Source organism: Cyprinodon tularosa, unplaced genomic scaffold (assembly GCF_016077235.1).
Source record: "Cyprinodon tularosa strain WSP-4 unplaced genomic scaffold, ASM1607723v1 ctg426, whole genome shotgun sequence".
NCBI classification, from domain to species: domain Eukaryota; kingdom Metazoa; phylum Chordata; class Actinopteri; order Cyprinodontiformes; family Cyprinodontidae; genus Cyprinodon; species Cyprinodon tularosa.
In genome coordinates this window covers 246528-263623 of record NW_024039148.1, presented here as the reverse complement: position 1 = coordinate 263623, position 17096 = coordinate 246528, and the positions used below count along the sequence as shown (strand labels likewise).

Below are 17096 nucleotides of genomic sequence, written 5' to 3'. Positions count from 1 at the left end.
CTACTGATCTACACATTACAACACTCATCAAAACCAACAACATAACCAATAATAAACTGATTGGATTTTACCAACAATTTAACAATCATGACAGACTTGGAACTTCTAGCAAAACTTTCCTACGTCCATGATAAACTTTAAATAGAAAAAAAAAAGATCTGAGGAATACACAACCTCCAGGAAAGCTTTTTAGAGCAAAAACATGTCTTTCAACTTCAAAGGTTGCTAAGGTGTGGAGGTGCAAAAGTATTTCAATGCAGAAGGTAGAGCTAACTTCTTTAGACTGAGTCAACTCTCAGTGTCACTGTTACAGCTGAGGCTTCAGAAGAGAACCTGAAGATGTAAAGCCAGGCATACAAGAGAGTGCAATAAATGGTGAATTTCACCGAATCTTCAGCTCCTATTCTATTTATCATTTAGTTATAGATCTACTTCAAACTTGTGTCAAACAATCCTAAATTAAGCTTAGCTATTATTTCTGTTTTGTTTCCTTATACTATTCTACATTTAAAAAGAGACCCATCAGCAATGAGTCCCCCAGCATGTCTTTGCCATTTATGCAAGAATATCCACTCAGATTAGGCGGACATCCTTTACCACCAATCTCATAATTCAGCCCTTCTCTGGATAAGCTGCTTTGGTTTTCAACACCCCTGTCCTGTTGAAGGCTGCACCCCCACAACCCGCAACCATGACAACCAGTCAGAGTTTGTAAAGAGAGTCTGTAAAACAATACATTAGGTGAAAGCCATAGTTTGACCAAGAGGCTGCTCTGGACATCTTTTTTCCCCTGATGACATCATAAAGGGGAAAGATAGTCAAACAGCGCTTTTTCAACACACATTAGCTAAGAGACTGTTAGGTTCAAAAATGTAGGTTCGTAAAAGAAGGACTGAGTACACACAGAAAGGGACTTTCAACAGCTTCCTGCAGGAGTGGAGAAAGAGCTGCAACCCAACACACTACTCTCTCTCTCCGACCCCCCTCCTGAGGTGCCTTATTTATTAACAGAACATAACACATGGTTACAAAACAGAGTATTGTTCTGACAGGACAGTTGATCAGGTCATAAGACAGGATGCTCCACTGACTGAATCACAAGGCAGAGTGAAGCATCTCCTAGCTTCAATGTTTATACGAACATACATTAATTTTATAATCATCATTGAATAAACCTAACAAGGCAAGGCAAATTTATTTGTATAGCACAATTCAGTACAAAGACAATGCAAAGTGCTTTACATGATTAAAATACAGGAAGATAAAACAGAATCAAAGCAAGTAGGAAAAAAAATAAAAATAAAAAAATAAATAAAATAAAATAAAAAATGCAGAAACAAAAAAAGAATATTAAAAACAGTTGGATTAAAGAAAATATGTTTTAGTTGAACTGTTTAACTAGAACAGTCGAAGGCAATCCTAAACAAATGTGTTTTTAGTCTAGATTTAAAGGAACTCAGGCTTTCCGCACTTTTACAGTTTTCTGGAAGTTTGTTCCAGATAAGTGGAGCATAGGAACTAAATGCTGCTTTTCCATGTTTAGTTCTGGTTCTAGGTATGCAGAGCAGGCTGGAGCCAGAAGACCTGAGTGGTCTGGAGGGTTGATACACTGATAGCAAGTATGTGATGTATTTAGGTGCTAAGCCATTCAGAGATTTATAGACTAACAGAAGTATTTTAAAGTCTATTCTCTGAGATACAGGGAGCCACTGTAAGGACTTTAGAACTGGGGTGATGTGCTCTACTTTCTTAGTCTTAGTGAGGACACGGGCAGCAGCGTTCTGGATCAGCTGCAGCTGTCTGATCCACTTTTTAGGCAGACCTGTGAAAACACCGTTGCAGTAATCAATTCGACTAAAAATAAAGCATGGATTAGTTTCCAGATCATGCTGTGACATTCGTCCTTTAATCCTGGAAATGTTCTTCAGGTGATAGAAAGCCGACCTTGTAATTGTCTTTAAATGCTTTTGGAGGTTCAAGTCTGAATCCAGTACTACACCTAGATTTCGGGCCTGATCAGTGGTTACTAACTGAAGCGACTGAAGCTGTGTGCTAACAAGGTGGAGAAAGTAAATGATAGAAGTGAAAGTTTTTTTTTTTTCATTTGCAAAACACATACACAACCTTCTTGTCACATATGACTGTTTATAATTTGATTTTTTTTTTGCATAATATGGGTTCATAATATGGCTTTAATATAACCCAGATTCAATTTGTGAAAAAATGTGTTGCATATTGACATTTTGAAAACAGGCTGTCATGTTGAAATTAAAATGGCTGCAGGCCCGAAGTGGTTGCTACATATACCACTTTGAAACATGACTTAAAGGAATAGTACACCCAAAACATGATTAGCCTTCATTTTCTACTCACCCCCATGCTGAACAGCACTCTGGAGTACTTTTTTGATATCTCAAATGCATCTGGAGATCTGGGAGGCTTCTTGCTGTCTGTTGACATTCAAATAATGGAGGTCTATGGTGCCCGAGACAGAAAGGTCCATAAAAGTCCACAAAAAACGTGTCAATATTCCTCCATACTGCTCGTCCAATGTATTCCAAGTGTCCTGAGTGGGTAGCATCCAGAATTTACTCGAAACGAAGTCATTTAGAATGTTTTTAGAGCATAAACAGTAGTGTATAGGATTTCCTGAAAGCGCGCACACGCGCGCTCACGACGCTACGGAAGCCGGCAGACCAAACCAGCGCATTCAGCTCGGCAAAGAACTCATGCTCTTCCTCAACACTGAAGTCCTCAGATATTTTTCTTTCGTTGTTTCTTTCTTTGCACAGGTAAACAGCACATTTCTTCTTCTACGCTTGCATTATTGGAAGAGCAGACGCTGAATGCGCACTTTCATCTGGTTTGATCTGCCGGCTTCCGTAGCGTCGTGAACGCGCATGTGCGCGCTTTCAGGAAATCCTATACACTACTGTTTATGCTCTAAAAACATTCTAAATGACTTCGTTTCGAGTAAATTCTGGATGCTACCCACTCAGGACACTTGGAATACATTGGACGAGCAGTATGGAGGAATATTGACACGTTTTTTGTGGACTTTTATGGACCTTTCTGTCTCGGTCACCATAGACCTCCATTATTTGAATGTCAGCAGACAGCAAGAAGCCTCCCAGATCTCCAGATGCATTTGAGATATCAAAAAAGTACTCCAGAGTGTTGTTCAGCATGGGGGTGAGTAGAAAATGAAGGCTAATCATGTTTTGGGTGTACTATTCCTTTAAACGCAACAGTTTAGCTTTTGCTTTCATTTCTCATAAGCTGCAACCACAGATCTAAGACTTTTTTAGGTACACAACAAGCCTACATCTCTCATATATTATTTACAAATATTTCTAATACTGTGTTACTGAGCACTTCTCCAATATATTATTATGCTGATTAGACAGCATGAGTACTGCGAAGTTGTACTGTAGGTTGGCCAGATATAAAGGCACTTTAAAATATATTGTTTTAGACATTCAGGCTTAAGGTATGTCCACCAGAGCTGTTGCCCATTAAATAAATGTAAATTTTTTCTACCATATCCTATTCAAAAGAAGGCAAAACGAAACAAATGAGCACAAGGAAGCCGAGAAGGAAAGAGTCAAAGTGGGATGCCATTGACTAAGTTATTTATTGCTAGCACTTTTCTATCAGCTGCCATTAGGCAGACTTTACAGTGTTTTCTGACTTTTCAGGGTTCCTGTAGGCTTGGGACATAAAGGTGCTTTTTCAGATGACTGACTGTTAAAAGTATCTGTCTTTGTCTGGCAATAGCTGTATTTTGTCCCTTCCCTCAGCCTTGGGTCTTTACTTTCTTTAAAGCCACGTTTATAATCATTTGTTCCATAATCCTGTGCAAAAAGTTTCTGAGGTTAAGAGAAATATCTAAATGTTTTAAAGGTGAGCAGATATGTTTCTTTTTGACCTACCGGTACATTTAAAAAGTTTACTCACATTTCATGCAAAGGAGAAAAAAAGGAACAGTGTTGATTTTGTAAGATGCAGTGACGCTAATACGTGGCCACATCCATTCTACATATTTCTTGTCAAGACAAATAATCCATTAACTATTTAAAGAAATACGCAGTCAGAGAGTGGCGTTTAGGATGGCACTTCATCGTCCATTAAAGGTAATGCATTTTCTTTTTATATAGAGTTGGCTCTGAAAACCCTTTTTGTGTAAAGAAAGGTACATTTTAGGATTGCACAGCAGCTTTGAAAAGCAATGAAAAGGCAAACTGCAATTAGTTTTATGTTTTTCTCAGCGTAAAATGAGATGGTTACTTTAAACTTAAGTATTATAGTTACCGTAGTGGTTAGAGTTATTGTAAAACTAGATACAGATCTGATATTGATTTCCTCTTACTGCCTATACGTGCTTATTTTTGCAACCGTCCTTGTTAAACCAAGCTAAACATACAGCGAATGGAGTATTTCATGAAGAACTGTTAACCAGACAGAATTCGAGTTATGAGGAAACGCTGCTAATCAAACCTGCGATAGGTGCTCCATCCTGTGAATAGCCATCATTTTTCTTTCTCTGCTTCTCTTCCTCACCGTTTGGAAGCACCTGCTCTGAATCCTAAATGTGCTTACACCTCCTTACTGCTTTACCTAATAGCCTCCCTGATTGCTCTGTTGCCCTGCAAATCTAATTTTATTACTTTAAGCAACAAATCAGCCAATAGAGTCATAACTCGTTCGCACCAGGAAAATTGCCTTGGGTTTGACAAACTAGTTTTAAATGGTTACAATATAATTAGATTTTCCCCATAACTGCTTTTCTGTCTAATGATTTAACAAACACCTTTATACAAAAAAATAAAAATAAATAAAAATAACAGAATAGAGCACAGTGACATGTTGGGAAAGCAACCTCTAAATTGTTGATCAGGGAAAATAAATGCTGTTACAGCTATTCAAACTTTCTCTGATGCACAGCTGGCCTCCTTTCAAATGAAAAAGGGCTATGTCAACACAACTATTAATCATATATGCATACATTGACTTACATCCACTTTCACTTCTAAGCATCAGCATTGCTTTCTTTCTTTTCTTCTCAAATACACCCCAGTAAAGGTTGTAGTCATAATAATAGGGAGAAGAAAAGCAATTAATCTCTTAAACTGTTTTTCTTGCGATTATCCGCTCTGCTTGTCTCATTGTGTCCGAATCCCCTAGGAAATCTGACTGACTGCTAAGCCATGGGAATAAAGATGTTAGCGGCTAGCTCCACAGAAATGCCAAGAGTACTGAGAGATTTGAAGTTAAGAGCTTAAAAGCTTTGCTGGCGGGGGACTGATTTCACATGCAACTCAATGGCAGCCAATAACCCCAAAAATAGAATTTGGAAATGGACATTGTGGCACTAACAGAAATCCTATATATATTCTGGATTGAGGGCATCATTACAAGAGGTCTCCAACTGAGAGGCGGCAGGAATCCACAATCTGCACAACAGTATTTATGAGATATGGATGAGAACCACTGAATTTTAACTATAGTGTAATAATATAAACAGGGGCGGGGGTTACCATTAGGCAATACTAGGCAATTGCCTAGGGCTCCAAGCTCCTGGGAGCCCCATAAAACTCTGTTTACATGTATGATTAATACAACTATTCCTTATTTGTGAACATTGATTGTGTTTTTTTTGATAAAGACCCCTCCCTGTAGTGTCCACCACACTGTATCAGTCAATTTGCTGCAGCGTGAAGAGCAGTGTTGACAACTTAGCGCTTTTGTTGTTATATTTAGCGATTTTTCAGACCTCTCTAGCACTTTTATTTTTAAAAAATGCCTAGCCCCAAATCTTGTGACTTTTTTCTGCTACTGGATACTTTGGCAACAACATCTAAAAGCACCGAACTCTGCTCTCCAGAGCAAGTAGATTGGTAAACCCGCCTCCTGCTCTCCTTTATCTTGTCTGTTGTCATGATTCATGCAACTATTATTTCATTCAAATAAAAAATGGAGAACAGATAAGCAGATCATTGTTTGTCTACAGGGAAAAGAAGGACTGGGTTATTTACTTTTGACGTCGCCTTTTTGGAAACACAGGAAGGAGCAATCAGCTAAGTGAGCTTAGTGCTTGGAAAAAAATCTTTCATTCGTTTAGAGACAGCATGAAAAGTTAGCTGAGTACAAAACATAGAGAGAAAAACATCATGAAAAGGGACAAGAAGAGAGGGACAAAACATAGAACAAATAATATATGTCTATTCTATTAAAATTTCTGTATCTGTATAATGGGTTTGTTTCATGTGTTGTCTTCTCAATTCAGAAGGCCCCCTGCCGGTCTTTGCCTAGGGCCGCAAATTTCCTAAATCTGCCCATTAATATAAAACAATTCAAATATTATCAAAACTTTTTGAGGCAGTTTGAATTTTTAATCAAACTAAAATGAATCACATTTCTTTCCACCAACGTTTGGGTTCCTGCACAGGTGGATGTCAGATGTCACATTTGCTATTTAACTGCCTTTTTAATCTAATGCACAAATAACTGATTTAGAATTTGATTCTGGAAGTTGCTGAAGTCTTTCCCCTTGGAAATCTTTAGCGGACGCTCAGTCTCCTTCTTATTGTCAACCATAAATATCATCTGTCGCTTTAGTGATGTGGGAAAGCTCTCTTGCTTTTTGAAATCTTTAAGCCACCTTCATGATATCAGGCAGGATGTTTTTTTTTCTAAGCTGGCAGTAAATAGACCTGTGTGAAGAATTTAACCTGAACAAGCTGTACTGAAAATGTAATTATAAATGATTACAGATGATGATTTACCAATGGAAATTTGTTTTGATAGCTTTAATAAATCAAATCCCCTTTTAAAAATGTCATTTTGTGTTTACTCTGGTTTCCTTGATTACTTAGATTTATATGATTTGATGATCTGAAACATTCAAGTGCAAGGAAAAGGTCAAACAAATAAATCATTTTGTGAGTGGAAAATCAGCTTTCTGGCGCTGTGTATCCTTTAAAGGATTTTATTCTTACAAAACTTGCATAAATGGAGCTAAAAAAAACAGCATTGATATTACTGAACATGTTCCAAACATCATAACTACACTTTAATTAATAAATTGTGCTGTTAAGTGTTAAGCCATAATAGAAGACCGAATGTTTTATCCACTGTAAACTTCTAAGCCAACAATTTTGCTGCCACCTTAAAAAAATCTAATCAGAGGTTAATCTAATAAACATTCCTGCTCTGTTCCAGAGAACAACCTGCACCGTCAAAGCAATATTTTTTTTCCACTTCATTTAATTTCAAGTCAGCTCCTAAATTCAGCAGAGATGCTGCATATTTATGTGTCATGCCTGTTTTGGTTATGTCCTATGAAGCGTGTGCTGCTCCATTTGTTCTGCCTTTTTTCTGTTACAGTGATGGAGGTTACTTGGACAGAAATAGGCAGTGTTGTTTCTATATATGCATGCAAACGGGAGCTAATCTGTATTTATTTTAATTTTTGCAGGGCGTCTGTTGAAAGATAAAAAAATAAAATTTAATATACAAAATGGGGAAATATTTCTTATTAAGTACATCTGCAGAAAAGTGTTAACGTAGTCATGCATGCCCAAGTACTCAGCCTATACTTCCTCTGTGTGTGACGGCTTATCTTGTCACTCTATTGGCAGAGCTTAAGGAGGGAAGAGGTGAGCTGTGTAGGCAGAATCTGTCCAAAACTGAGTCAGTAGTGCAGCTATCCCGCTAGCAGGGCAGATGCCTCTTTATTTTCTTATTTCTCTGCTGCCTGTCCCAGCATGGCCACAATTTCCAAGCCTGACTGATCGGGGAGGACTAAGCCACTTGTTATTGTCACTCATTGGCTTAGTTCCTCCTGGGCTTCTGGACAGCGGACCAGTGCACATTCCCACCAACAGCCGCAGTGGTTTTATTCAAGGTCATGCCTGTTCCCCCCTGATAAACAAAGACGGCAGCAGAGCAGGGAGAAACAAAGCTCTCTGAAGCCGTCGGTGGTGCTGCTGGAACTCATAGATGACGACCCTGGCTTGACTGTCCCTGCTGACAGGGTCGTGCTCGCCGACACACAGCTGGAAAAGCAACACTCTCGACAAGCCATGACATTAGCCGAACGCTGTACCTCTGTCAGTGGAAATAAGCGGGGAGCATGGATAATTAGAGGAGACACAGTGGCGCGTGGGATGACTCCAAGTCCAACTTTAAAACATTTCCTCATGTAATTACTGCAGGTAGACTGAGAGGCGTTCAATCAGCTGATGGATTTCTGCAGCTGCAGAGGGGCAGTGTTGGCAGAAGGTGCCGCTAGTGATAAGGCCTCAGGAGAGGGCTTCTCACCTCGAGACAGCCCTAATAATGTGCTGTCCTACTAACAACTAAGAGATGCAATGTCAGACCAGCATGAAGCGACAACACTGACAAACTGGACTGCACAGGTCAGCCATATTGTTATGAGCTAAGAACTGGCAGGGAGACTGACGCCAGGGACAGACAGCCAGAGAGTTGCTCGCTGACACAATTAACATTATCACATTTATGTCAGTCACAGAATTCAAACAAATCGACTGTAATAAAAGCTTTTCATCAGCCTGTTAAACTCTCAGAGACTTCTGATTGTAAGCGTTCACGTGGATCATTGAAAATGTCCACTTGTTTGATTCTATAAAACCGAGTTCCTGATTTTATGACACTGCAGGAATCATCCCGCTGCAGGAGAAACAACTAATTCAATAAAACAGATGAGCTGAACTGTGATTGTGTAGATGCTGCTGAAGGCAGCCATCATATGTTTAATTCATGAATTTAATATTCAGTTGCTGTCGCTACATGCTCATCCAGGAGTAAGTGACTCGATGCAATCAGCTGGGCTTACTGAGATTGAAAACATTTAGCCAATATCTCTTTATGATTTGAATAATTTATTTCTGTAAAGTGCCTTGAGAGGACGTGTTGTGAATTGGCTTTATAGAAATAAACTGATTTAAACTGAAACTGAACTGCAAAGAAGGCAATAGCTGCATCTTCGATACAAAAAACAGATAATACATACATAACTTAACTAATTTATGTTGATAAAGTTATTTTTTTTTGGTTAAACAAATATTAAGACCCTTTTGTTTTATTCCAAATGCCATCTTGTTGCCTGTTAGACTGATAAACATACTTATTGTATCTGACATTTCTGCAATAGAACACTCACAAGAAAGTTTTACAGAAGATAAAATGTATTTTTCAAGGAGAAGAAATCTTTATTTCTCTGGAGTTAATGCTACCAAGGAGTTTTGACTTTTACTCCTCTGTTTGGGCACTGTAAAGCATGTGAAGACATGTTGTCCACAATAATTCCCCTTTTCCACTAGTCCCAACTTAGAAAGTTTAACAACTGATCAATTAAACTTTTCTATGCTTTTATTGGTAACCATTACATGGATCTCTTACTTTTTTTAGAGCCTACCTGCTTGTGGTTCCAAACAAGTTGCACTAAAAACACTTCAGAGGATTATTGAACACCGATTAGTTAGAGGGTCACTAGTCACAACTTCTTTTAATAACTAATATCTTTAACTATTTACTAGGGATGGAACAGTTTATGAAAACCGTACGAACGGTTCGGTTCGACTGTCTCGGTTCGGTTCGCGTGTGTTGAATTCGGTTTATGCGCTTCTCCTTTTTCTCATAGGCGAAGCGTGTACACTCCAGACAGAAGGTGGCGGTACTGCGACCAAAGCCAACCACCAGTAGTAAACAAGAAGAAGAAGAAGCGAAGCCGCCTAGCCGGGTGTAGCAGAAAAAAAACAGTTGTTGTGGAGAATTGTGTGGGTATGGCGAGTGGGAAAGAACAGGAGTGGGAAGACGCACCAGCAGCACTTTATAGGTCTGCTGTATGGGACCGCTTTGCATTTAGAGTGACCTACGATGACGGCGGAAAGAAAGTTGTGGATAAAAGTGCAACAGTGTGCAAGCATTGTGCAACACGTGTTGTTTATGCTAACAGCAACATGACCAACATGTCATGCTAACCCCGAAATCCCACATACTCTGTCAGCGCTCCGCCCCGCTTCGCTCCAGACCGCCTGCACAAAGCAAAGCCTACAGCCTCCACTGTGGCTCCCGTCCGCTCTGAGTTCCTTGTAGATCATAGAGGCCATGCGCCAGATGATTAAATTCAAAGCAGCAAAACATGCGGAAATGATCCAGGGTTTCCGTGGATCATTAAAAATACTTACAATTCATAAATTTTTTTGGATTTTTTTCATTTATTTCCTAAACTTTTATGGGATTTCGGTGTAACAATCAACATATACCGAACCGAACCGAAAACCGTGACCACGAAACCGTGAACCGAACCAAACCGTGGATTTTGTGAACCGTTCCACCCCTATTATTTACATGTTCTGTAGCTTGTATCCTTACATTTAATGCTGCATTGATTTTCTCGCAATCTTTTACATATAAAGGTTGCTTAGTACTTGGGAGTGTAAGGTTGCATTCTTATTAAAGGCCCCGCCTCCACTTAGATACTACACCATTAAATGGACGTTATTAGCGGTTATTAGTTCCATAGAATGGCTTTAGACTGCACCTCCTCTACCTTGTAGTAGGTTTCTTATTGCTGATAATCTTCACCTTATCGATGACAACAGCCGCTTGGCCATGTCCAAAACCTTTCTCTTTCTATCTACATACTTTATATTTTTTATCCACTTTATTTACAGCCTACCTTCTTAAAAACTGTGTTTTAAATCTTTACTTTGAGTGAATTCCACATGTTTCAGTCACACAGATTTAATGTGGTGTTTAAAAACATCTCTGTTGGCAGGATAAGTGATTTCTGTTCGGGAGGGGTTTTTCGATATGAGCGACATGTCCATCAACATTTTTTTAACAATAGATGAAGAACTTGTAAAATTATGTTCAAGTTACACATAAATAAACTTGGAGGTCTTCAACAGGTTGTCCACGACCCCCAGGATGTACTGCATGGGGTTCGCAAAAGTTTTGGTTGATTAGACTTTTTTTTATATTCCCTCCTGCAAGTTTTTCCACTAATTGAAATGTCTTTAAATCCACATTAACATGAATTCAACACACTGTAGTAAACAGATAAATGGCTGCAGAAGATGTCTTTCAGTCATCACTGCACACGTTGAGCGACACACAGGAGCTCTTTCAAGCTGGGCATAGTTTCATTCACAACACCTGTCCCATCAACCAGGAATCAGAATCAGAAATACTCTAACAATCCCAGGGCAAAGTTACTTTTGTTACATTACTCCATATGCAACAGAGTGACTATAGGACCAGTTTGATATAGCACAATTTTAATACAATATATATAAAATTACGGGGTCCCTGCTCCATCTAGCCATCAGTTTGGGGCCATACAGTGGGATGATAATATCCAAAGTTGAGTTATTAATAGAGAGGGGCATGCGTGTGTCTAAACCAAATAACAATGTTAAGCCTTGATTATTAATTCAGACTAAGTAGGGGGATGTAGACCTAATCAAGATGTACCAGTACCTTCCATTTATCATCATATAATTCCTACGGTAAAACAGGCTACGCTTAATGAGATTCCAACTTCTCAGTGAGAAAAGTTGCCACTGGCTCTCACAAGATGACGTAATCAGCTAATTTAAAGAGAGGAATATCAGATAAAAGGTGACAACAAAACAGCCCAAATTATGTCTGGTATTGCGAATTTCTTTCTTCTGTTAAGCCTTGTTTTTTTAGTTGTCAAAATCTCAAACATGAAAATGCCCAAAGTTGCCAAAAGGAGATGTGGAGTTACGAGTTCTTTAAAGCCTGGTTTGGTTTTTGATGTCATAGTTTGCTTTGGATCCTGCAATAACAACAAGTCAGCCAGTAGCAGCTTGGCACACGAAGGAGATGTGAACATCTCCTGCTGTGACTGAAGCTGCGGGGAATGATGCGGCCATTGCTGTACCCATTACTCATGGAGAAGAATAACAAGTCTCCAATAGCCTCCAATAGCACCAGAGAACGTCACAGAATATGCTACTAGCTGCAATTCTTACAATAAAACAAATCTTTAGTATCTTCAGTGGTAATTTATATTTGTGTGGCAACAACTGCAGAGAAAGGACCGCATCGACACAGGTTGTTTCCAGCTTCATGGACCATATAGAGTAACGGAGAGCTGCTTTTTCCCCTACCTCTTTCTGTGCAGCTGCTTGTTTTATGAGTAGATACTGTAGGCAAATTTGTCTGACAGAAATATTCCCGCAAATAAAAGACATTTATGATATCATTCGTGTCAAGGTAACCCTATTTCAAAACTACAGTTAGGTAGTTACAAAATGCATCATGAGAACGGAACACTTTGGCAATTTTTTCTCCGTTTAGATCTGTCTGATGGGGACATTGGAGTAAAAATTACATCTGATGTTGGCAAAAGTTACCCAGACTTACAAAGAAATAAAAGCAAGAGTCTACAGATAAAGTGCTGTAAAGAGTATGAAAAAAATAAATAAAAAAACAAACTATGTGAAAATCCATACCAGTTGGTTTAATGTGAGTAAGTAATGCAGAGACCCTTTCAAATAATACTAATGTGAGCAGCACCATTTCTAAATTTGCGAGGGTTTGGTGGAGCAAAGTCGGAGCCTTATGTGACTCGCTAATTAAACACCTAATATTAGCTGATGTTACTATTTAATGGAGCAGATGTGACTTCACAGCTTAATCAATGATTATAGTAATCCTTCAACATCAATATATCTAGTCAGTACATTTATCTATGGATTTATGTTATATTTCAACTTATTTCAATGCAACTCCAATTCAGTCTATTCATAACTGACTATGTTTCAACTCAGGCATTATAGGTTATATATTTATGTTGATGACTCTTGTTTAAAGCGACTACTCACCCCCTAAATCCACATTTTTGCTGCAACTGTATAAAAACGTGTCCTATAGTATAATTTCTTCACATGTTAAAATCCTGCTTCTGTGGCCAAAACCATGTGTTTTTGTGACCTCCTCGGGTTAAAAAAGGGGTTACTGCATCTAACTTTTGCAACTGGCTTAGCTCTGCATGTGAGGTCACCAGGGAGAACTGCTGATAGCAGCTTAAACCCTGGTTTGTTTAGGGACTGGCAACAAATTAAAGAACTTTCATATAATGGAAATTGAAAATGAATTATAATTTTCTTCGTTATAAAACATACAAAAAATCTGAAAATGCAGTAATACAGTAATGCACTTAAGTATATAAGTATATAATTTTGCATAGATTGTGTGTCATGCATGTTTTACAATACAGTATGTGGACTGAATAATTATGCCAAAAATAAAAATTGCAATTATTTTCAACCAGAACAGCAATTTTATTTTCGATTTTACTTTGAACAAACCATAAGCATGTAGATGTTTCAGTCTAGCATTTACATTTTTGTCATGACCCTGAAAGCTTGCTTTACAAGCATCTATTGGTGCAGGACTGTGAAAAAAGTTTGAAAAAGTGCTCTCTTCTACTTGTATGCATTTGTCTGCGTGCTATTTGCAACTCACTCCTCTTTTCTTTGTGTAGGAGAAATCACATTAAACGCATTACTGCCACCTAAACAGCTACAGTGAGACGTCTACTGTTTTATTTTGCAAATACAATTAACTGCACTGTTCTAATGTATGTAGTAATAAAAACGTATGTAATAAAATAGACAATTTTGTGTGGATAAAATTAGTTATTTAGATTAATCAATTAATCTAAAAAAGGTATTTAGTAACAGGTCTATCCTTTAAAAAAAAAATCTAATTCATATGGTTTGATTACAGGTCATTTAAAATGAGTCTGCATGAAGTCTATGGTTTTAATCATGTTTCAGTGATTAACACAGATATGTGTTTATACCTGCATGACCAATTTGTCCTATTATTATATCAACTGTAAAACTAATTTCTATGTAATTTTTGTAAATCAAAGTGATGAAATCTAGGCAACACAAGATGAATAGAGTGTAGGTTTATCCTTTTCAGGATTGAGCTCATAGATACAGCGGTGGATCCAGCAGACAGGTTGATGTGCTGTCTTACCTTTGACCTGTGCCTGCGATGGACACCTTCCACCCTTTGATCTGGCTCAGCTCCGTATCTGACACCTCAATCTGGAGGGGGAGACGAGGGATCCACACACAGAGCTCCAGCTGAGCGCTGAGGTATCCGTAAGTGAAATTCACCATCATCTTCATCTTGCCCTTCATCTCCTTGCCGTTCACAAAAACATAGTCACACCTGTCAGACACCTGCACAGGAGGAGAGGGAGGGATTAAGTAACGGTGCATTTACTTTACAATTGACAGCTTCGCCGGATAACTACACACTGAATTACACAGAAACACAGAGCAGTCGGACACAGAAAGTGCACGCTGCACACAATCTCTGCCCTATAAGTTTATTAAAGGGTTTTCTCTTCTGAGCTCTGCCCTGATGTACAGCGGTATTCCACTAACAACTTTGAACAAGATGAAAGGTCCTTCACAGTGTGAAGCTGACATTCTGGAAAAGTGGAAGAAGGGCAGCAATCATTTCTTTGAACCTGAGGAAAACTGGACAGGGTCTGTTAGTCTGATACTTTTAGTTCCTAAGGACACATCCACACTGTGGTCCAGTACAGGGATTGGCAAGGGGTCTGTGACAGTAAGAGGATGTTGCCTTCATTTATCCCAATCTGCTTTCACAAAGATTTCCTAAGATATTCTTTTTTTTTTTTTTTTTTTTTTTTTTTTTTTTTTTTTATACTTTAATAATCCCAGAGGAAAATTACTTTCCTCTTGGGGAGCAGTGGGCTGCCATTGTTTTGCCATTTTGTGTTTGGTTATGCGTTGCTTTAAATGTATATGATAAAATATTGAATACCTGTTAAGTGGAGAGAAATTATAATTGTTTTCAACACTTCTACATATACAGTTCTCTTATTTTGTGCTGAACCTATATCCAACTTCCATTCCTCAATATTTTGCAGGATCACCTTCCAATGCAACTGCAGCTACATGTTTTTGGGTTATGTCTTGCACCATTGCATATGATCTAAACCATTTTACAGGATATATAGTTGTATTTTAGCATAGTTGTTTGAAAGGTGAACCTTATTTTGAAGTCTTTCACAGATTTTCTAAGAGAGTGTCTCTGTGCTGACGGTTTTCCCTGAATCTTTCTCATATTTTATCCAAAATAGGTTATCATGACCTATTTTCTATAGATATGCTTTTATTAGTTCGGGCTGTTGGAGGACAAAGGGACCACTTTTCATTAGTCTGATTTATTTTATCTCTACTGCCTTATTCTGTAATATTTGTTAGCTCCACCCAATACTTTTCATAGTAGCTTCATCTGGTGTGTTCCTGTTTTACTGTGACACCACCATGGAGAAAAATATAAGCTGTGCTGCTGCCATCAACAGCTTTGTAGATATTGGAGTTTGGCCTGTTTTTTTTTTTTTTCTTCAGTGTTGTCATGTTTCTTTTACTGTTAGTGATTTAATTTGCTCTCTTTCCTTCTCTGACATGAGAGCTGACTCTTAGCTCATCTCCCTGGAAGTGGCTTTTCCTGGACTGGGCCGCGTGTGGAGCTTGTTAACAGTTGCTTTTTGTATCTCTGCTTCTTTCTGTATGTCTTCTGGCTCCTGGAACCCCAGTTGGCCTCAGCAAATGGCCGCTCACACTGAGTCTGGTTCTGCTGTTTCTGTCTGTTAAAAAGGAGTTTTCCTCTCCACTTTTGCTCCTTGCATGCTAGGTGTGAGGGATTGCTGAAGAGTCAATGCAAGCAAAAATCATTAATGTAAGCTTAGGATGAGCCTGTCTTGCAAATCAGTGAGTCAATGCAAACAACACGCTTACCTTAATAGAAACTTTTAACCAATCTGATTGTATTGTCTCTGTAAAGTGCCTAGAGATTATTTGTGTTGTAAATTGGTGCTATATAAATAAACTAAATAGAATTTTGCTTAGTTCCATCCATTTTCAAATCGCCTGTGGTCAGCTTTTCTGCCCCTGCTCAATAGAAGAATCCCCTCAGCATAAGGCTGCCACAAAATTTCATGATGGTCGTGTAGCATAGGTCAAAAAGTTAATTTTTTTTACCTCATCCATCCATTTCTTATATAAATATATATCTTTTACCCCCAGACCTTTTCAACTATGTTTTTTTTATTGCAAAGTCCAGATACGTGTAGCGCACAATAAGTGGTAGCCTCTCTTCTCTTGAATTCTCTCCTTCGTCCCCTTGGATGGTCATGTTTTTGGTAGGTTTTCAAGTGTGTCACACTCCTCCCTGCGTCAAATAAGGGATTGCAAGGTATTGTGAAAATACTTTGCATTTTTCTACCTTTGGGACTCCACAGAAATATTCTCCTGATCCGTCTGGATTGTTTCTTGGGCTTCATGTGGCTGATTACTCAATAATGCTCTCAAAAAAACTGATAGGTCTTAACAGAACAGCTCTACTTAAATTAATGAGAGTTGGACACACAAATAGACTCTGTTTAGGTGTCTTCTGAAGGCATTTGTGGTTAAACTGTGTTTTATTTAGGAGTATCAGAGTCAAGGGGGATTTCTGCACATCACATTTTCATTCCACCTTATAACCATTAACTTCTATGTTTTTCTTTCTCCCATAAAATCCTAATAAAACACTGAAGTATGTGGCTGTAACATGACAGATTGAAGCAAAGCATCGTTCAAGAGTACCATTCTTGAAACATTCGAAATTTATATTTGCTTTAAATATATTAAAATATAAACAGAGGTCTAAGAGTTCTTTATTTACTCTAAATTTCTTTACACACACTTATATACAAACTGATGCAAACTCTAGCAATAAAAGTGGAAAAGTATGATGCAAGTATAGCACACTGCTTAAAATAAAAACAATTTCTGCAATTCTGCATTGAATAAGGCTGCATAAAGAGGGAAACATAATCTAAGCACCATGTTTGTCATTTTTTTACAGGAAAAAATAGTTCTGCACAGCCTCATGCACTTTTTATTGACCTTAAGTTGTCTCTGATTGGGTATTTATCTCAGTGAGTTCCTTCCCTGAGCATTTTATGACATTTGAGGAGCAGCTTTATTTAGGAATCTATTTTT

General features: G+C 38.3%; 1 protein-coding gene across 1 annotated transcript in view; it reads right to left on the bottom strand.

Annotated features, from left to right (window-relative positions):
• The window catches only part of si:dkeyp-14d3.1 (transmembrane protein 132C), a 257247-nt gene that overhangs the window by 16673 nt on the left and 223478 nt on the right, over positions 1 to 17096 (bottom strand). The window contains exon 6 of the mRNA XM_038299362.1: positions 14047 to 14255. Within this exon, the coding sequence (XP_038155290.1) occupies positions 14047 to 14255 (209 nt within the window). The remainder of the gene's footprint in view (positions 1 to 14046; positions 14256 to 17096) is intronic.